A 21,268-nucleotide genomic window follows, 5' to 3' on the forward strand; every position below is an offset into this window, starting at 1 on the left:
AAGCTCTGCCCCAGGGCGGTCGTCATCCCCGGCAGGCTCAGCAGATGGCGGTGGTGTCCTGTGAGTTGGCACCGCCAGCCGGCCTGCCAGGCTAGGGCTCCGGCTTAGATAGCCAAAGGGTCAGAGATGTCAGCTTCAAGGCCCCAGGTTCTCATTGGGGAAAATAACAACAACTTTGCATTAAAGTATCTAGATAAATATTTATCAAACTGGCCTCCAGAGAAGTGCATAAGATACCGTTTAAAAGGAGAAATAAGGAAGAAAATCTTCGGTGTTTGGTGTGCCTGCAGTGACTCCCTTTAGTCCAGCGACGGTTTATTCTATTTTGTGGAGTCTTGAGTCTTTGGTCGTGGAGGCTGAACCCTCACCGTAGCTCCCTAGAGGTTGGTGCCTCTGAGGCTCTCCGGCTGCAATTGCTGCTGAGCCTCAGATATTAAAACTGAGGACAGACTGGTCAGTATCCTCCTGATGTCATGGATACTTCAGTCTCCCAGGTGCATGATTAGGCTCTTACCTGCACAGTCCAGTCCCAGCACCAGCTACAGAACCCAAACTGTCCTCTGTTCCTTGCGAGACCCTTAGGAATGGAAACTTAACTAATTGGGCAGGTAGGGAACTGGCACCTCCTCCTGCCCTATGCTCCCATCAGGATGTTTCATTGCAGATCCCCCAGAGCAGGTAAGGACAGTCACACACAGATCCCTTCTCTGTTTATATATTCTTTACAGTTGCCTCATATCTCAGGACTTACTTCCAGTGTTTGTGTGTGTGTGTGTATATGTGGGTATTTTACCTTCATCAAGCCAGAATATTTTTAAAGGCTCCAAGTCATTTTCTTTATAACTACCAAAAAATGAGAGAGAAATTGCAACCTTCTTTGCCCTTGAGCCTTGGAAGATATGTGATCAAGATAATGATAATACACGGGAAATATCAATCTAAAGCATTTTACTCAACAAATACTCATAGTTGTGTGTGAGTGACCACAAATAAACAAACCTAACTGGACAGAGAACTGGCCCAAATCAGCGTCCTCTTCCAGGCTGTTCTGTGGTCCCACGAATGTCCAAGATCAACTTGAGACTACTTGAATATAAAACAAAGTAGTTTATATCTTCCTCACTAAGCAAAAAGACCCCAAGTAGAAAAATTATCTATGATAAGGCTGCTTGCATTTTGGATTAATATAGGCACTTGAGTGAAGTATGTCAGAAAGAAAAACAAATATTGTGTAGTAATGATTATATGTGGGATCTAGAAAAATGGTTCTGATGAACCTGTTTGAAAGCGGGGAACAGAGACACAGGCAGAATGAATGGGTGGGCGCGGTGGGGGTATGCATTGGGAGATGGGATTTATGTATGTTCGCTGCCACCTGTAAAATGGACAGCGAGTCGGAACCTGCTGTATAGACAGCTCAACTCGATGTTGTGTGGTGACCCATATGGGTGGGATGTGGGGGGAGTCAGTCTTCACACACACACACACACACACACACACACACACACAGCTGATTCACTTCATTGTGCAGCAGACACTAATACAACATTTAAAGCAATTATATTCCAATAAAAAAAAGAAGTTGTGAGTTGTGGTTAAAATAAGGAGCTGTGGTCAAAATATATATAAAGAATAAGCATTATGGAAAAGTTTTTCGGATGCTTTAGAAAATACACATTGTCTTCCAAAAGATACTTGTAACTTCACACCCCCTTGCATTTATATGGCTTTGATCAAAACTTGACTTGGAAAAAAAAAAAAAAAAACTTGACTTGGGGACAAATTCCCTAAAAGAGTTCCCTGGGATTCCTGTTCTAGTTTCCTCAACTGACATTTCCATCTACCTGTTCACTCATGTCAGAAACCCAGAAATCCATCAATCTCTTTTTAGCCCATCATTGAGTATTATCTTTATGTTTAATAACATACGTATCCTTTCCCTCTCCATCACTGGTCTTAGGCCAGACCCCCATCTTCTCACCTCAGTCCTTGTCACGGTGTCCTAATTTGTTTCCCTTTCCTTAATCTTGATGCACCCATCCAAGTCTTTCCTTCATATGTTTTGTAAAGTGCATTTCTGATTATGCTATTCTCTTTCTATTAATCGCCAATTGATTTGCCATGATGCTATACAAAATAAAGTCCAGACTCCTTGCTTTGTCATAACCATTTTTCTGCTGTCTCATCTGCTTGAAGTTCCAGTCATCTCTGGGTGCCCACTTCTAGCACAGGGTGTAATTCAGTCATTATCCTGGCTCCTCTGCCCCCAGCGTGGCAGGCTGTGATATGTCTTGATGCTTTTTCACCTTTTGCCTGGGATCACCTTACTCCCACATCAGCTATCTAACAAATACTTATTTATTTTCCAAGACGAAACTCAAGAGAATTCTTCTCTATGAAGTCATTCCTGATTCCTATTCTATCTCCCCACACTATACACTGTACAGAGTTTTATTACACTTATTTGTTCACATGTTTTTTCCCCCTATAAAATCCTTAATTCCTAGAGGTAAAAGACTGCATATCATTCATCTAAAAACATCCAAAGACTGACATAGCACTTCACACATTGAGGAGTATTTTACAAATGCTTATTTGTAAATGACTATCATTTCCTTTTGCACACAGCATAATATAAACTATGCACTGTGTAGTCCTGATTTTACATCACGTGCAAGTATGATTGAGAACATGTGTTCTCTAAATGAAACATCTGATACAGCCTCCTTCTTTCTAGTATGATTGGAAAGTGAAGAAGAAACACATGTTTCTCTGAGCATTTTCCTTGGATCATGCTATAACAGAGCAGTGGATTGTCATCTTTCTCCCCACTGTCTCAATACCCCAGTCATTATAAACATTTTTGAAAACCAAGAAAAATGATCCCCAACTCTGATTTTTTCCTCAGAGTAAATATAGCTGTATGGGCAAGAACCCAGAGATCACTGAAGTACTTTTTCCAGTTCTCTTTCAGATCCTTAGTGGGGGCAAGGAAGAGTGAAACCTTCTATCTGCCAATTTTCAGAAGAGCAGAGGACAGTGGAACCACTTCAAGGGTTGTGAGAGGGCCCTGCCATCTATACATTGAATTAAGCAGTAGTGCTAAATGCTGAGACTCTGAGGTAACATTCTCGCCTTTTATATAAAATTATAGCAACAAAACTGGGCTTCCCAGGTGGTGCTAGTGGTAAAGAACCTGCCTGCCCATGCAGAAGACATAAGAGATGTGGCTTCGATCCCTGGGTTGGAAAGATCCCCTGGAGGAGGGCATGGCAACCCACTCCAGTGTTCTTGCCTGGAGAATCCCATGGATAGAGAAGCCTGGTAGGCTAAATTCATAGGGTCGCAAAGAGTTGGACATGACTGAAGCAACTTAGCACGCACACAGGAACAAAAAGGAAATATCAACATTTGGTTTCATGATTTCTTAAATTAATCGGAAGTTGGTTCTTGTGAGAATTTTTGAAACTACTGCAAAGTGTTGATTGTTGTGATTTGTAGTCCTGGGTGACGCCCATTAGTTATCTGTATGCTGGATACTTTTATGAAAAACACTTTAGCCTGATGTGTGCAAAGGGCTTAGTCCCTGGTTCTAACGATGTGTTAAGGGGTATCATCTGAGAAGTAGATGGTCTAGGTAAGAGGCAGTACAGAAGATGCTCTGAACTTCAAAGAAACGGGATAGAGCTTTTATACTTACAGCTGTCCTCTTCTTCAGTTATACATTTCACAACATAACAGGCGTAGATGAACCCTGCCAGCTGAAACAAAATAAAGATGCTTTAGACATGAGGCAAAGGCAACAGTACTGGACCTCACTGGGGGAGTGACTTTTCAAAGGCAGGCAGTTTTGACTAGATTGGTGTTCCAAAATGGTTCTTCAGACTGGTTCCAGATTCCAGTGTGAATTCACATAATGTGCCTCACAAGTGATTACATTACTCTGTTTTCCTTTGTTCTGCATTTATGTATAAGATTTGTTAATTGCCAGGCAATCTACAACAAATTATTTTAGGTCTTGAAAAAGAACTATGGTCGTTCATTAATGGATTAACATTTACATTTGTGCCAATCAACTTCTAATTCACTTTTCATTAGCCCAGAGCCTAAGATTCTAAAATTGGATTCCTGCTGACTAACAGAAAAATATTTCGAGGGAAAAATATTGAGGAGATTCCATGGAAAGTTGCATGAACACTTTGTAAGTAAAACTTGTTTAGACCAGTTTCAGGAACCAAGACCAGGAACACAACATACCAGGTATAATTAAGATGACGTAGTACAGAAGAGCAACAGGTTTGATAACCTGTATGCACTGAACTGGGATCGCACACATCAGAGCATCCTTACCGAAACACGCAACAGAGGTCCCTGTAGTCAGGGAAGCCTCTGCTCACTGAAACAAGTATCTGTGAAGGAGCACAGCAAAGCTCTTGATGTATATCCCCTCAGATGTCATAGTTTTGTACTCCTTCATGTAATTATTGAGTCAAATAATGAGCACTGGTGGAAGGAAGGAAACTAATTTCCTGATAATGTGGAAAAAATTCCCCCCCCCCCAAATACTCCAGTCTGGAGGAATCCTAAAAAGCATATGCTCAGGATAGTGATGAACATTATTCACAATGACATTTCAGACAGGCATTGATCTGCTGAGTATTTCGCATCCGGGAAGGGAACCTTGGAAAAAAAGGTTACCGTCTTCAATTAGGAGCTAAGGTACCGAGCAAAGAGTTGCTGCTGTGAGAAGTCTAATGAACTTGTTTTTCCATTATCTGACAGACGGCAATATTTCTGGAAGGCATGAGTGAAACATTTTAAGTCAGAGGGTACACTGAGAGATTTAATGAGAACTATTTGGAGATAGAGAGAGGTCCAGTTCAAAGGAACTTTAGAAAATCTCTGATTTGAATTTGAGAAGGAAAGCATGTTCTGGCAGATTCTAGTTCTTTTTCAAAAAGAACTGGCATGAGATAAAGCAGTGGTTTTCCTGGCACAGAAGCAGTGACCCTGCTTAAGAGAGAGGAGTAGATGAGGAAGAAGACTTCTGCAGAATATTCTTCCCCAGCTTCCGTTTTCAGATCCCGAATGAGAGGAACAGTGGAGCCCCCCCTGCCCTCCGACACTAAGTGGGTTATCTAAACTGTTACACATAATAATAAAGAGATAGAAAGCATACTGGGGCTTCCCAGATGGTGCTAGTGGTAAAGAACCCGCCTGACAGTGCAGGAGACATAAGACACAGGTTTGATCTCTGGGTTGGAAAGATCTCCTGGACGAGGGCAAGCCAGCCCACTCTAGTATTCGTGCCTGGAGAATCCCATGGACGGAGGGAATCGGTGGGCTACAGTCCATAGGGTTACAAAGAGTTGGGCACGACTGAAGTGACTTAGCACACGGTGCAGATAACATACCACTGATGTTACATTAGCCCTTAGGTTTCTAAAAAAATGTGTTAGAAAAGTTACCAAATAACCATTTTTCTCTCTGTGGCTATTGGCAATAAAATTGCGATAGTAAGAACTATTTCCTTATATAATGGAATCATCAGCGCTACTGTTTTTATGAGATTTATTTTTCGAGTACTGGGTACTGTTAAAAGCCAGTGTGTCCTGTTTGGCTTCAGCAAAGATTTTGATATGACCAAGCTAAATCACACAGTGATTTGAGCATTTTTTTACAGATAGTGGGAAAAACAGATTATGCTAACACTTGTTAATCTTTTATCCACCAGGACCCATGAAAATGCCCTCATCACTGAATGACCTAGTCCCATTGGTATTTTGTCATGGGTGTTGGATCTGACACTTGCTAGGCAAAGATGCTACAGGCTTGGTTAGATCCCCTGGGTACTGCTTGTATCGCCTCTGCAGGAAGGTGTTACCACTGTGGCTAATGCCATAGATTTATCCTTAGTTCATCTCTTCAGTTTAGAATACTAACAGGCAGCATTTTTTCCCAATCACAAGCTTTTCTCTTGATTTTCACTCATCACTTAATTACTTTGAAATGAAAATCTAGGTAAAGAGCACAGATAAATTCTGAGATTCAGGGCCAGTGAGTTTAAACTTCTCATTAAAGTGTCACTAGAATCTAGATTATTAAGTGTATTTCTCTCCCAGGATGCAGCCATGGCACTGTATTGTGCTTACCAGTGAGCTTTTAATTGTATTCAGTTGCATTCTTTAACTATCAGGGGAGCGACTTTGATATAAAAGTAAATCCTGCTGCATTTCATTACAAAAGCTTGCTGATTAAGAGAACTTCAGCTTTTAAATTGGTCACCTCTAAATACAAATGGAAATGAGTTTCCCCCAAATTAATCAGGATTCATAAACCTCTGTTACCTTTCAATTTTCCTACACCGAATAAATTTCTAATTTAATTTTTACTCCCTCGCAGCAATTTATAAATTTACCTACAGAAGAGCAGTTTCAAAGGATTTCTTACAGCTCTGAATACTTCTATAACGTGCAACTTGGCTAGCTGTGCTCAGGCCACAAAGATGAACCAGGGTGGGTTTCTCAACCTTGGCACCAATGACGTTTTGGGTTGAGTAATTCTTTTTCTGTGGGCTCTGTTGTGCATTATTAGGATGTATAACTACTAACACCCTATGATCAAGACAGTCTGACAATTGAGATAATCCAAAATATCTTGGAGAAGAAAATGGCAACCCACTGCAGTATTCTTGCCTGGACAATCCCATGGATAGAGGAGCCTGGAGGGCTGTAGTTCATGGGGTTGCAAAGAGTCAGACACGACTCAGCAACTAAGCACAAAATGTCTCCAGACCTTATCATACATCCTCCAAAGGCAAAACGGCCCCTCGTTAGAGCCACTGTTGTAGACACAGTCTAAAGGATCTTGCAATCTTGTGGCAGGGATACGCATATAATTGTAATTCAAAGTAGATTAGGATAAGTGTCAGAAGGAAGGAAGAAAATTGATTGTCTCCTAACTGACAAACAGTAAACCGGCTGCTTTCGCCGTGTTAGCTCATTAAATCCTCGCAACTGCCTTTGGAAGAGCATTATACGTATTTTTGCAGAGGAGTGGTAAAACAGGCCTTGCTCTGCCCGAGTGAGTTCATCAAGCAGGGAACTTATGGCTGTGTTCAGGAAAGAGCCAGTCCTTTCATCTGATGGGTGTGTGCGGACCTCATGTTAGAGCAGGGAAATAAAAGCTGTGAAGGCAGATTAGGGCTATAATCAGAAGGCTTTGAGCATGAATCAAATTGCAGTTCTGTGTCATTTTCTAAACAATACACTTAAGGAGCGTCCTGTCTTCAACCAAAAATGTGTAAAATTTTTTGTGAAATACAATTCCTTCCTAATGTGATATGTTGCTCCCTTTATAGCCTCACTTCTCACCACTCCTTGTCACAGAATGGACACCAGTATGAAGCTGTTGGCAGTTTGCTGACATATATCAGATGGTTGCCCTCTGCTCCTTAGCTCATTAACCCTTTCTGCCAACGAAGTACCTGGCTGCTCTACACCTTCTCCCTCTCTCCCTCACTCAGCCCTGCACCTTTGAGTAGTTCTAACTCACCCTTTAAGACCGAACTGAAGGGTTGCCTTCCTAAAGAGCTGGGAACCCATCTCCTGGGTGGATTGTAAGTGATAGGCTGGTATGTTTGGAGATAGACCTTGAGAAATGGGGGGTGGGGCTTTGAGAGGGAATAACCAGAGGAAAGGTGAGAACACCTTCCCAGCAGAACTCAGATAGCCTGTGGGAAGACGTGGATTTCATTCAGGGAGGAGCAAGATGGCCCCAGTTCCGAGGAGTTTGGGTCATATGTGGGGGAGTGATGGTGCCCAAAGCAAGAAACAGTGACCGACATTGTCATAGTAGGTCTGAATACCTGGAATTAAAATAAAATTATTTTATTTTGTTCCTTATTTAAAGATGGCTAGATTAACAATGGCTAGATACTGGTCATACTATATTAATGCTAGGCAAGCATATAATTATCCTCTTGTAGAAAACCAAAATATTACAGTTGTCTTAGTCTTTGGCATTCAGAGCAGAGCTAAACCTAAATCTTTTTATTTTTACTCATCTTTTCACCTTGACACATCTAATATGATTTGTTCACTTCTAATTCACCTCATAGGGAATTATATATCATCTTGATATCGTTACTGGCTGAAAGGAAATGATACTTTCTCTTTATAACTAAATCAGATTAAAATTCTTTTTTGTATCAACAAACCAAATTATGACTCTGTGTCCCAGAAATTCACTTAGAAGCTAATAGGTAAGTGGAAACTAAAATCTTTGGTAAGTATTTTAAAAGATTTAATTGTAATAATTGAAAATGTAACAACTTTAGTGTCTCAAATACTATCTTTTGGACTTTTTTTTTTTTTTTTAGGAAGTTGTACTAGATGTACTTTTTCCTAACCTTCCCCCTAAGTAGAGCTGAAAACCCTGGACATTATATATATACATATATATGCATATGTGCTTAGTCACTCAGTCATGTCCAGCTCTTTGTGACCCCACGGACTGTAGTCTGCTAGGCTCCTCTGTCCGTGGAATTTCCCAGGCAGGAATAGTGGAATGGGTTGCCATTTGCTCCTCCAGGGGATCTTTCTGACCCAGGGACTGAAACCATGTCCCCTGTGGCTCCTGCGTTGGCAGCCAGATTCTTTTCCACTGAACCACCTGGGAAGCCATACATATAAATATATAAAACACACGTAGGAAGCCTCTGAAAGGTGGAAAGAAGGTAGACTGACTAGGAATCTTGGGACCCAAGGCAGGACATGGGAGTGAATTTCCTACTTTTCTTTTGTCTCATGTATACCATGCTTGGAGCTGAAGAAGCCCACAACTCAGAAATGTCAATGGACACAGATAGTGAAAAAGCCCCAACAGAAGCCTGCTGTCTGACCAAAGGACCAGGGAAGGGAAAGCCTAGCAAGACAAAAAAATTAAAGACAGTAATTTAGGGGGTCACAAAGCGTCGGACACGACTGAGCGACTGGACTGAACTGAACTGACCTGAATAGCCCTTCTTTAACTAACAACACAGAAACATCTGTAGCCCCACTGCCCAACCACAGCAGCCAAGAGTGTGGAGCCAAGTGCTCGCCTCTGTCTAGGCTGTGGTGTCTGGGAAGTCAGAAGGGGGCCTGGACTTTCATTCCTTCCAGGAAGCAGGAAATCCCCCTCTGTAGTGTCTACAGAGGTCACAGAGGGAGTCTGGACTTCTAGCCTCTCTCTGGAGTGAGGAGCACCCCTCGCTCCCCAGCAGTGCCTTGTCAGAGGCGGCTTAGTGGGTAATCAGTTCTTTCACCACTGCCCAGCAGTGGGGAGGTCAACCCCCTGCCCCGTGGCGTCAGATGAAGCCAACCGGGGGCAGTAACAAGGCCCTCCTGCCCTTCCTAGCTATGGAGGTACCAGTGAAGGCTGAGTGGAAAGGAGCTTCCACTATCTCCAAGCCTTAATGAGAAGCCCTTCTCTTGAGCTTCAGTTGGGTCTGAGTGGGGAAGCTGGGCTTCTAACCCCTACTCAGAAGTAATGAGTAGGTTGGTATCTCTCCTTCCCCTGCCAACGTAGCACCAGAGAAAACCAGCTAATCAGAATGTTTAAGAAAGAAAGACACAGTCTCATAATGGAATACCCAAATGCCCATGTTTCAATCCAAAATTCCTCACCATAGCAATAAGGATAATGTTCTCAACATGAATGAAAACAGGCGACGAATGGAAGCTAACATAGTTTGACAGAAATGTTAGAATTGTCTGGCAGACATTTTAGAGCAAAAAAAAAAAAGCTTGAACAAGAAATTATGAACATACTTGAATGAAAAAAAAAAGTGGCAGCAAAGAAATAGAAGATGTAAAGAAGACCCAGATTGAAAATATAGAACTGAAAAAAAGGAAATATCCAAAATTAAACTCAGCTGCAGATTGGAGGAGACAGAACCAAAAAAGTGAGCTTGAAGATAGAACAATAGAAATTACCCAATATAAAAACAAGAGAGAAAAAAAATAGACTAAAAAAATATGGACACAGCCTCATACAGCCATGAGACTGTAAAAAAAAAAAAATCTAAGATTTGTTATCATTGGAGTTCTGAAAGGAAAGAAAAAAAAGAGCACTACTGAAAAAGTGCTCAAAGAAATAGTGACTGCAAATTTCCCAAATTTGACTTACATAGTCAAGAAGCTGATTGAAGCCCAAATAGGAAAAACCCAAAGAAATTCATCCCAAGATACACGATGGTCAAAATTTAGAAAACCAACTACAGAAATCTTGGAAGAAGAAAAATGGAAATATTTATGTAAAGCCACTTTGGAAAACAGTTTTCAGTTTTCTTAAAAAAACTAAAATGCAACTACAGTGTAACCCAGCAACATACTCCTGGCCATTTATGCCAGAGAAAGGAAGATGTGTTCACACGATAAACTGTACATGAAAGTGTTTAGCAGCTTTATCCATAATAGTCCAACCTGGATGCAATCCCAATGTTATTCCTAGAGTGAATTGGCACATCTGTCTTATGGAATACTACTCAGCAGTACAAGAGAGGGACGAGTGATAACATGCATCGACCTGTATAAATTTTCATAGAATTTAGCTGAATGAAAAAAGCCAATTCCAAAAGCTCTATCCTGTATGATGCCATATAAATAACATTCTTGACGTGACAGAATCAGAGAAATGGAAAACAAATTAGTGGTTGCAAGGACCAAGGCAGGTGGCGTGTCACAGGGAAGTGGATGTGACCATGAAAAGGCAGCAGGAGGGATCCTTGACTGTACCAACGTCGGCATGCTGGTCACGCTAGCGTACTTTAGTTTTTGCAAGTGTTACTGTTGGGCTGAAGGGTACACAAGATCTCTCTGTGTTATTTCATAGAATTGCATTATGTATTTCACAGTGTTTCACAACTGTTTTCTATGTATTTCTACAATTATTTCACAAAAAAGATTAATTTAAAAATACTACATTCTAGATAACTGTCATTTATGTTAAAATACCTTTTGTATTATAATTTCTAAATTTACAAATGTATTTAAACAGGGTGGATGTACTTGTTTTCTTAAGTACAATGACACATTTTAATTCTGATCTCTTAGGTCAACATAGAACTTCACAATAGTTATTTATACTGATACAATATGGAATTCAACACTTGTGTTTTAGACTGGGAGTGGAGATGGGGGTAGCAAACACTATTTTTTTTTTTTTGTATTTGCAATTATCTCATTCTCAACTAGTTCTGTGTTTCATTTAAATTAAATCATCTATTTTTGTTATAACTCAGATGTTATAAGCCCATGCTTTTTGTTCAAACATGAATTTGAACCGAAGGTTATTATGGCCTCACAAAATATACCTTTAAGTTGCAAATCATTTTACTTACTTCTTTGCATCTTATTCCATTTAGGTATTTTGAGATTGCTTTAGCAAAGTATTCTAATATGATATGATATGATTAATACCAATGTCATTAATGAAGGTCTTTCATATGAAATATTTTTTATGTGGACTGGTGTATCATTTTAGCTGTCCGCCAGATGATTCTTATCCTCACCTATTCCAGTGGTTGTGCTATTAACCAACACACTGCAAAGTTTCTTTACTGCAAATAATCCAGGTGCAGTTCCCAACCTACAGTAACTTACGGAGGATTGCCTTTAGGGCTATTGTGAAAGTTCACAGCCTACTGAGTCAGAAAAGCTTTCCAGAGGATCAGAAACATATCTTAATACCAGCCTTTAGGTATTGTGCCGCATCACCAAGCATGACTGTCTTAAACACTTTTTAAAAGATTAAATAAAAGTAGACATACATGCAAACTTGCATTATCTACTTAAGGCTGGGAAATGGACTGAACCAAATGCCAACGCTGGCTTAACCAATAACTCCTGTTCTAAATTGGTCTCTGGAGACTAGTAGATCTCTTTAGGCCAATGTTACCAAAAGGTTACCTGAGTTCAAATGAGTCTAATGTATTAGTAAAGTTGGAAGAGCAGGAGATGCTCAGGCAGGATAAAAGACCACTAATAAAACTCAAATGTCATCATGGCTAATACCTCTCTCAAAGTTTAAGTATCACATTAGTTTAAAACTGTACTTAAGAGCAGTAGTTCATCCATTCTATATATCTGCTAGCTGTGTGTTGCATGTTAGTCACTCTGCGATCCCATGGATTATAGTCCGTCAGGCTCCTCTGTCCATGCGACTCTCTAGGCAAGAATACTGGAGTGGGTTGCCATTCCTGCTCCAGGGGATCTTCCTAACCCAGGGATTGAACCTGCGTCTTCTGCATTGGAGGCAAATTCTTTACCATGGAGCCTACAGGGAAGCCCATCTGCTAGTTGGGAGGAGATCAAAGAAATGGCTGGTCTAGTGCAATAGAACTGACACAAGATACCTTTAGTTTTTGAAAGAGGACCCATAATAGGAGTTTGCAACCAATACTGTTCATAGAAAATAACTGGCATTATATTATACACCTAAAACTAATACAATGTTATGTGTCAATTGTATCTCAATTTTTAAAAAAGAAAATGATTGGAAAATGCAAACAGCAATCTATCAATAACCCTCTACTATTTTGATAATAAAACTAAGTTTAAGCTTGTATACATGTCACATGTAATAGGGACCCTGATTTCTTCACAGTGAAGCATTTGAGAAAGTGCAGTGTTACAGTGTCCTATAAAATGTAAAAAATCGATACTGTCCAGCGGCAACTTTGAACAAAAGAAGTACGTAATGCTTTGGTGAGCAAATGGTACAAACAACATCATTTTTTGCTCAGAGGTAGTAGGGGGAACCTAAAGCAAAATTCATTGTACAAAAAGTTAGACATATGTAAAAATAAATTACATATGTAATTTATTACATACCTCATCTTAGGTTATGTCAGCATTAGCAGACAAGGATAAAGGTGTTCAGTGTGTTTCACTGAAGGAAGTGTGCTGTTCCAGAGATGACAGCGGGAGTATAAGGCCAGGTTCTTCTGAAGATACTAGGAGAATTGTACTGAAATAGTAGTTGCGAAAATGACCTGTTTGTTAAAAAAGGTGCTCAAACTATAGGAACATTTCTCTCTTTTTCAGAGGTGCTAGGTTAGAAGATAAGGAAAATGTAGAATATATAATGTACTTGGGACTTCAGCACACATCATACCATGATATTTCAAGAAATTGTGAATAAGATGACATCATGAGAATATAAATATGTAAATGTATAGAATGTACATGAAGGCTATACCCTGGATCTGTATCTGGATAAAGACCTGGACTCTGAAAAGAACCATGATGAAGAGATCAGTTTAGAATTGGAGGACAGTTTCAGTAGCATGCTTCAGGTGTCTCACCTTAAGTCTTAGTCTGCATGTCATTTTCAAGTTCTTGAGAAAGAACAACAGTGATCTAGTGGTCAAATTCTGTAACTACATGCAGGGTTCCTAAACTAGTGGTGTGGTCCTTGGCTAGATGAAGGGAATACTTATGTAAAACAAAGGAGGGGAATAGCCCTACTTCCTTCTGGTTTCATCAGTCAGAATACTGTCAGTGTTCGATGCTGGTACCACAGCTGAAGAGAGATACTCGACAGAATTGTACCCATACTGTTAAGCGAGACAGTGGAGTGAGATATGATGAGTAAACTTTCTGGCTCCTAGAAAGGTCTCTGTAAACATTGTGAGGAGGAGGAGGAGAACAGAGAATTTTCCGTGCAATTTGATGGTGGGATGTTTTCTGGGGCCATCACTGAAAACCACATGATCTCTGTGATCACTTCCTGTCAGAGATTTTAAAAATAATCAGTGAATGAATTATCACTGTTTAGAAATGAAAATTTGGAAATGGTAGGTTCATTCATATGTTTTCTATAGGCATAACATTTCTGTATAATTAACATTTAACATTGGAGAAGGAAATGGCAACCCACTTCAGTGTTCTTGCCTGGAGAATCCCAGGGACGGGGGAAGTGGTGGGCTGCCGTCTATGGGGTTGCACAGAGTCAGACACCAGGGAAGTGACTTAGCAGCAGCAGCAGCAACATTTAACAAAGAGCAAAGTGTGCACCTCTATCTATTAGTTTAGTAAATAATCTGTTTCTGCATGCTAAAGTAACTGTGATGAAATACTGTAAGCCATTTAATATTTGGAGGGTGTGAATAAGACATTATCTTTGGTCCCCAAGATTCTGTCTGGTTCACATTTCTAGGAGAATCTAAGATCCTTAGAACAAGATCATTGCATATATGTTGGCACAAGGCCTGTGCTTAGGCAGAAGTCATTCCTTCCAGTTTCATCTGAGAATACTAAGGAGATTGGACTTCACGAGAAACTTTTCTGAAGTTGACCAGTTATCATCTTCCAGTCTAGAAGTTGATTTCCATTTAACTGTTTCTTTACAGAATCAGGAGCTGAGTGAATAAATATAGCTGGGACTCATAAATCTCATGGAGAAGGCAATGGCAACCTACTCCAGTACTCTTGCCTGGAAAATCCCATGGACGGAGGAGCCTGGTAGGCTATAGTCCATGGGGTTGTGAAGAGTCAGACACGACTGAGCGACTTCGCTTTTACTTTTCACTTTCATGCATTGGAGAAGGAAATGGCAACCCACTCCAGTGTTCTTGTCTGGAGAATCCCAGGGACGGGGGAGCCTGGTGGGCTGCCGTCTATGGGGTCGCACAGAGTCGGACACGACTGAAGCGACTTAGCAGCCGCAGCAGCAGCAGCATAAATCTCACTGGGCAAAAAAAAATCAAAAACACAAAACCTCACTGGGCACACTGCAAGCTTGACCTCGCACTTCTTGCGGGCTCTATTGAGCCAGCTGGAATGTCCCCATGGCTTGGAGGCACACGCTGTCCTCTCATAGCCCAGAATTTCATCCCAGGCTGACTGGTTATGTGGTGGGAGGTGAGAAAGGGTTAATGTTGTCCAACTTTGACTTTTCATGAAGCATTTCTTCTTTTGGAAGATAAAGAGTGTCATAAAAAGTGTTAAATGACAAACTCACTGTTATTAAAAAAAATGACTGATTAACATTGTATAAGAATAATGTCAACAAGAAGAGTGCTCTTATTGTACTAAAAAAGAAAAGAAAAATGAAGTAAAAAGGAAACAGGGCATACCAGCTAGAGAGAAAAGTTGCTTCAGAATGTTACAGTAAACTTAGATGTATTTCTTAATGTTTTGAAAATATGGTTAAATAGGAAGCTTAGAGCAATCAGTTGCTTTACCATGACATCTGTGGGAATAAGCTTTATGCTTTATGAAAAGGTATTTTATGTAGCATTCAATGAAGCTTGCTTTTGAAGCAGAGTACTTGCTGTAACATGTGGCTGAGGAAGATGAATGGGGATGAAGGTAGTAACAGAAAAAGAACCCCCAAGGGGAATACGATGTGGATTGTGGAAGACACAAATTTGAAGACCAGTTCTTCCCAGAGCAATTTTAAAAAGCACAAAACTGAATTAAAGTGTCATTTAAAAGACCCGTCGGCTCTTCTTAGGCTAGCAGGGTAATCTAGTTGGATTGAATAACTTCAGAGTTAGAACTTGGCTATGATTGGTGTTCTCCACTGTTCCTCTCTTCCTTTCTATCTGAGTTACCTTCTTCAACATAAATCCGAGATTATCTTCTTTCTGCAGAACACGTAGCCACTATGAGGGTGAAAGATACTGAAGATAATCCTTTACAATAGAAGGATTTCGTTAATTAATGGTAGTACAATTGTTACCACTTGGGAATATATAAACTAGGAAAAATGGCAACTGTATTAGTGTGTTTTACTTTTTTCACTTTTCAATGTTTAAATCTCAAACAACCAGTCATCTAACGAACCCCTCATGTCCTGGGAGATAGAAAAGGAAAGGCTAATGATTTCTATTCACAGCAATAGCTAACATTGTTGAAGTGTTCACTATATTCTGGGCATATGTTCACATCTTTACAGCTCTTGTCTTACCTGTTCTTTCCAGAACCAAGGAGAGATTTTCCATCATTACTCATAGTTTACAAAGAGAAAGCCGAGGCCTAGGGGAAATTAAATGATGCTTCAGGATTCAGAGAGAGTAAGGGGAGGACTTGAATCCAGGTCTATAATCTGAGATACTGTGTCTTTCACCCTTACATGGTATTGTTAGTTTACCCAGCAGGCAAAACTGACTCCTCTCACACAAGGGGAACAGAAGATTCTAAAACTCTGCGTGAATTCATATTCAGAAAAATCCGAAAGTTAAGTTCACCTACTCTTTCAAGTTGGAAATTTGAACATAGAGGATACTATTGAGCTTTGGACTGATGGAGGTTGGAAATCAGCAAGACAAAAACTGGCTCAGCTCCCAGACAAACCACAGAGGAGTTAATGCTACTTGTGGGGAGCCTGGGGTGTGTAGGAGAACTGGAATGTTCCTCCCACTCATTTAATTACTATTTCAGTTCTCTTTCAGTAGTTCCAATTCATCATGATTTTCTAGTCTTCAGAATTGCACTGGGGCTTCCCTGATCACTCAGTTGTTAAAGAATCTGCCTAAATGCAGGAGACCCTGGTTCGATTCCTGGGTCAGGAAGATCCACTGGAGAAGGGATAGGCTACCCACTCCAATATTCTTGGGCTTCTCTTGCGGCTCAGTTGGTAAAGAATCTGCGTACAATGTGGGAGATCTGGGTTTGATCCCTGGGTTGGGAAGATCCCCTAGAGAAGGGAAAGGCTACCCACTCCAATACTCTTGCCTGAGAATTCCATGAACCGTACAGTCCATGGGGTTACAAAGAGTTGGATGTGACTGAGTGACTTTCACTTTCTACACACCAGAGTGGGTTTCTTATATTAGAATCTATTGATGAGCCACTAATTACCATCAGTTTACTGCTGGTGAGCAAGGCAGGTGTCACATTACGTGAATGGTCATAGGACCATATGGTTCTAGGAGCCTGAAAATCTAATCAATGGCTTTCCTTCCTCATATGATAAAGAATCAATACCAAACATTCAAGAACTTGCCTGATTTGGCTCAAGCTTATCCTTCTGGCACCAGCTCTTATGGCTTCCCTTTACCTCTCCATATTAAATCTCTAAGCAGTTACCCCCATCTATATGACATACTGTTTGATACCTTTATGCTTTTGAATATGCATTATCTAGCCAAGAAATAAAATTTAACACCATATAGTGAGTGTCTATATGCAGCATGCATTACTTCAAGACTACTTTTCAGGGAAGTGTTTCCTGAATGTCAAAAGGCACAGATAGGTACTTTCTGCTCTTGTACTCATATAGCACTCTGTTAAATACCTATGTTATACAACTTCATTCATTTATTGTAATTCTTTTTTTTTGCCTATTATCTCTTAAACTTGGTTATGAGGATTCTCAAGACCACCCAAGAATATGTTTCTGATCCCGGAAAGTTCCTTCTTGCCCTTTTCTTATCATCATTTCTCCCATTCCCACCTCACTTACTAGGCAACCACTGTTTGGAATTTAGTAACCTTATAATGGGGCTTCTCTGGTGGCTCAGATGGTAAAGAATGTGCCTGCAATGCAGTAGATCCTGGTTTGATCCCTGAGTCTGTACGATTCCCTAGAGAAGGGAATAGCTACCCACTCCAATAATCTTGCCTGAAGAATCCCATGGACAGAGGAACCTGAAGGGCTACAGTCCATGGGGTCACAAAGAGTCAGACAAGACTGAGCAACTAAGCATGCATGCAACCATATAATAATTTTGCAGAGTCTTGACTAAATGCAAATAGAATCATACTGCTTTGTGTAAGGCTTCTTCCATTGAGCATGCAATTTTTGAGATTAACCCAAGATATTGCATGCATCAGTAATTTAATCTGTTTTATTTTCAACTGGCATTCCCTTGTATGAATATTCATATATCAGTTAACTTTAGCTACATAACAAACCACCCCAAAATTTAGGGTTTGAAACAGCAACTATTCATTTTTTGCCCATTGTCCTGTGGTTTGGCAATTTGGGGTGAGTTCAGATGGTCAGTTCTTTTGCTAGACTTGGTTGAGTTCATGCTTGCATCTGTAGTTGATTGTCAATCATCTAGGCAGCTCTTTTCCTCAGGGTTGGCTGATTATTATTTGAGGTGATGAGGACAAATGTACCACTTACTTGTGGTCTCACATATTTAATCATCTATCAGGGAAATCTGGCTTGTGCAAACCAATGTGGCAGATTCCCAGAGCAGTAATAATAGGTTGAACTTTTCAAAGCTCTGTTTGTATTATTTTTGCTATCATCCCAATGTCAAAATGGATGGGTTGTCATTATAGCAAAAATCTCCCATGATACCCCAATTTACTTATCTATTAATCTGTTGAGGGAAACTCAAGTTGCCTCCAGATTTGGGGTTCTAGGAATTAAGCTACCCTAAACATTTTCTACAGTTATTTTTGTGAAGCTGTATTTTCCTTTATCTTAAAGTGATACCAGCTAGTGGAATTGCTGGGTCATTGCAGGGTAGGAACTTGGCTGAATGGAAGTGGTCTGGGTCTTTGGAAATAATTAGCAGGGAGAACAAACTGTGGATTCTTCAAGAATATAGATTGTTAGTACCCAACTTTTGTCTTTACTTTTTGGTATGTTTGTTCAATGTGATCATCTTTTCAGTATCTCATTATACCCTAAACTTCAGTGAAGTTTTGTTATGCATTCTTACATTAGCAGTCTTTTGGAGAACCAAAGGAATCAAGGTGACAATGTAAAAGATGAGATATAAGGAGACAATTGAGAATTCAGTTAAAAGATTGGAGTAAGGTGTCAAGAAAGACCCCAAGATTCTCGTAGTGATACTTCTGAATACATTGTGTATGGAGTAGAAGTTTGGGCTACCTTTTAATCCTGAAGAACAAGTTGATTCCATTAGATGGAAGGCTTTTATTGGCAAATGAATAAGCATAATGCCTAGCACTTAGTACTCAAAAATTAACTAGTTTCTATTTCCATTTAGTTCCAATTCTGTATCTTGGGCTAAGTCAAATAATTATACTTTAGGGTTTCCTGATTAAATAGTGACAAGAAGTTATGTTTCATATATTATAAGTCAATATGAAGATAAATAAAGTCATAACTATGAATGTACTTTGAGTTCCTAGGAGAAATATCCTGTGCTTTAATCATTTACCTCATCTCTAAAGGTTTGTCAGACTCAGACTCTATTCAACCATCCCCCTCAAGAAGGAAGAAGGTCTTTTTTCATTTTTGTTCCCAGATGTATTGATTGTCTCAAGTGGTTTCTATTTCTGCTTCCTACCTTTTTTAACTTTAAGGATGTGCAAGTTGAAAATTGTCAGCTACTTTAGAGATTTTTATGTTTTCATAAAAATGTTATTTATGCTTTTGATTTTTATGATTTTCAACTTCTAAAATTGAAGTTTTAACATAAGCATTAGAATGTTTATCTTACACAAATTTTACAAGTCCTTCAAAGATATTTATTCTTTCTTAGTAAATATCATTCATATTTCTGAGCTTGGAGTTTTCCTATTAGTTTCTTATCAAACCAATTTTATCTGTATTACAGGTTCTTATTTTCTCCCTCTAATTATTATGTCATTAAAGTTTTCTCACTATACACTTGTCAAAAATTATCAAAGAGAGTACAGCATTGATGACTCCATTAAAGAAATAAGAGGGGAGAGAAAACAAAAGAGGGGAAAAAAAGACTTTGATAAGTTTGTAAAGATATGAAAAAAAAGACTGCTGAGAATGGCCTCCATACAAGGATTTTTTAAAAAAATTAGTATTTACAAATTATGATCCAAATGCTGTAAGAACCATGTTTTTGTTTCTTTAATTCAGCATACTCATATTTATACTGACTGTTTTTCTTGCCCCTAATCTGGGAAATATGTTTTTCATTCCATTATATTATTTACTATTCTTGAGAATACACAGAGGACCATGTTCTTCATAGCCACAGCATCAGCTCAAAGGGAGAGTGAGCTGTCTGCTTTTTTCTTTCTTTAGAGATGCTATCATTGTCAGTTGTTCTCCCAGAAAAGTGAAGCTTGATGACAGTCTGTCTTCTCACTTTACCTTAATGACTTAAAAATTGTTGAAACCTTACTAATGGATGTTGTTGCTATGTGTGTGTGTACGTGTGTGCATGTGCATGTGTATATGAATGTGGGTCTTAAGAGAGCAAGAAATACTGAGTAAGTGATGGCATTCCATTGGTTTTCATGGTATTTTATGAAGGTTGACTGAGTTCTAAAATTGGTCCCCATCTGCTTCTGCAGATCAATTTTCTAAAATTCAGACCAGTCTAAGATTTTTTCTACACCTAATTTCCCCCTCCAGTTCTTAAGTCCCCATCTAGAATTTGTTTGTGATTACGTGTGCTTCCTTCTAAATCCCCTTGTTCAGATAGCTGATTCCCAACTGTCTGCAACTTCATCATTCCAGTATATGACACTCCATCTTACAGCTTCCTGAAAAGCAGGTAGACTTTGCTGTTCCTCATCTCTGATGAACATATTCAATCTGAGAGTATTAGAAAATAATAAAATTAGCATTTTACTATGTTCATACGCAAACTCTTTTATTCCTCACAGTCTTCTTATGAGGTGTAGGTATAATTATAGGTATATAATATAGGTGTAGGTATAATTATATTCTCTTTGTAGATGAGGATTTGGGGTTATAGAGAAGTTAAGTGACTGCTTTGAAATCACCTGCTATCAAGCTGTGGGGCTGGGATTCTAATCCGGGCAGGCTGGCTCTAGAATATATGTTCTTCACCACTATTCTACACTGCCATTTCCTGCTAGGACCCTAAAAACTGCATTCTTCTTGGCACTATGCTTTTTTGGAATGCCCATTTTATGTACGAAAATGTGTCCCTTGAAATGCAGCTAGTTAGGAAAGTAAGCATAAATAAGTATCAAAAAGCATTACTTTCACCCTGGTCTTTAACATTTATTTCTTAAAAACCCAAAGTAAAGGGAAGACATTTTATTATATTTAAATCCTTAGGCAATTAGAAAATCTGATTGCATGGTAATATATTTCATTGATTACATTTTGTTTTACAGAGGTAAAATTTCAGGCTCAAATGAACTATTTCTATTTCTTAATCACAGTTAATAGACTAAACACCTAAGCCTCTAACCTAAGTTGCCTATATAAACTGTGATGAAGATGAAATATAGAACCCAGCAGTAGAGAAAAGGAAACTCCTAAATTTTCTAAAGGTAAAGTCCCTTGGACTGCAAGGAGATCCAACCAGTCCATCCTAAAGGAAATCAGTCTTGAG

The 21,268-nt window shown here is 39.4% G+C and overlaps 1 protein-coding gene across 1 annotated transcript in view; it reads right to left on the bottom strand.

Moving 5' to 3' along the window:
- The window catches only part of NKAIN2 (sodium/potassium transporting ATPase interacting 2), a 154,369-nt gene that overhangs the window by 16,044 nt on the left and 117,057 nt on the right, over positions 1-21,268 (bottom strand). Inside the window, exon 2 of the mRNA XM_065911684.1 lies at positions 3,701-3,761. Coding sequence (XP_065767756.1) covers positions 3,701-3,761 — 61 coding nt within the window. The remainder of the gene's footprint in view (positions 1-3,700; positions 3,762-21,268) is intronic.

This window comes from Muntiacus reevesi, chromosome 19 (assembly GCF_963930625.1).
Source record: "Muntiacus reevesi chromosome 19, mMunRee1.1, whole genome shotgun sequence".
Classification (NCBI taxonomy): domain Eukaryota; kingdom Metazoa; phylum Chordata; class Mammalia; order Artiodactyla; family Cervidae; genus Muntiacus; species Muntiacus reevesi.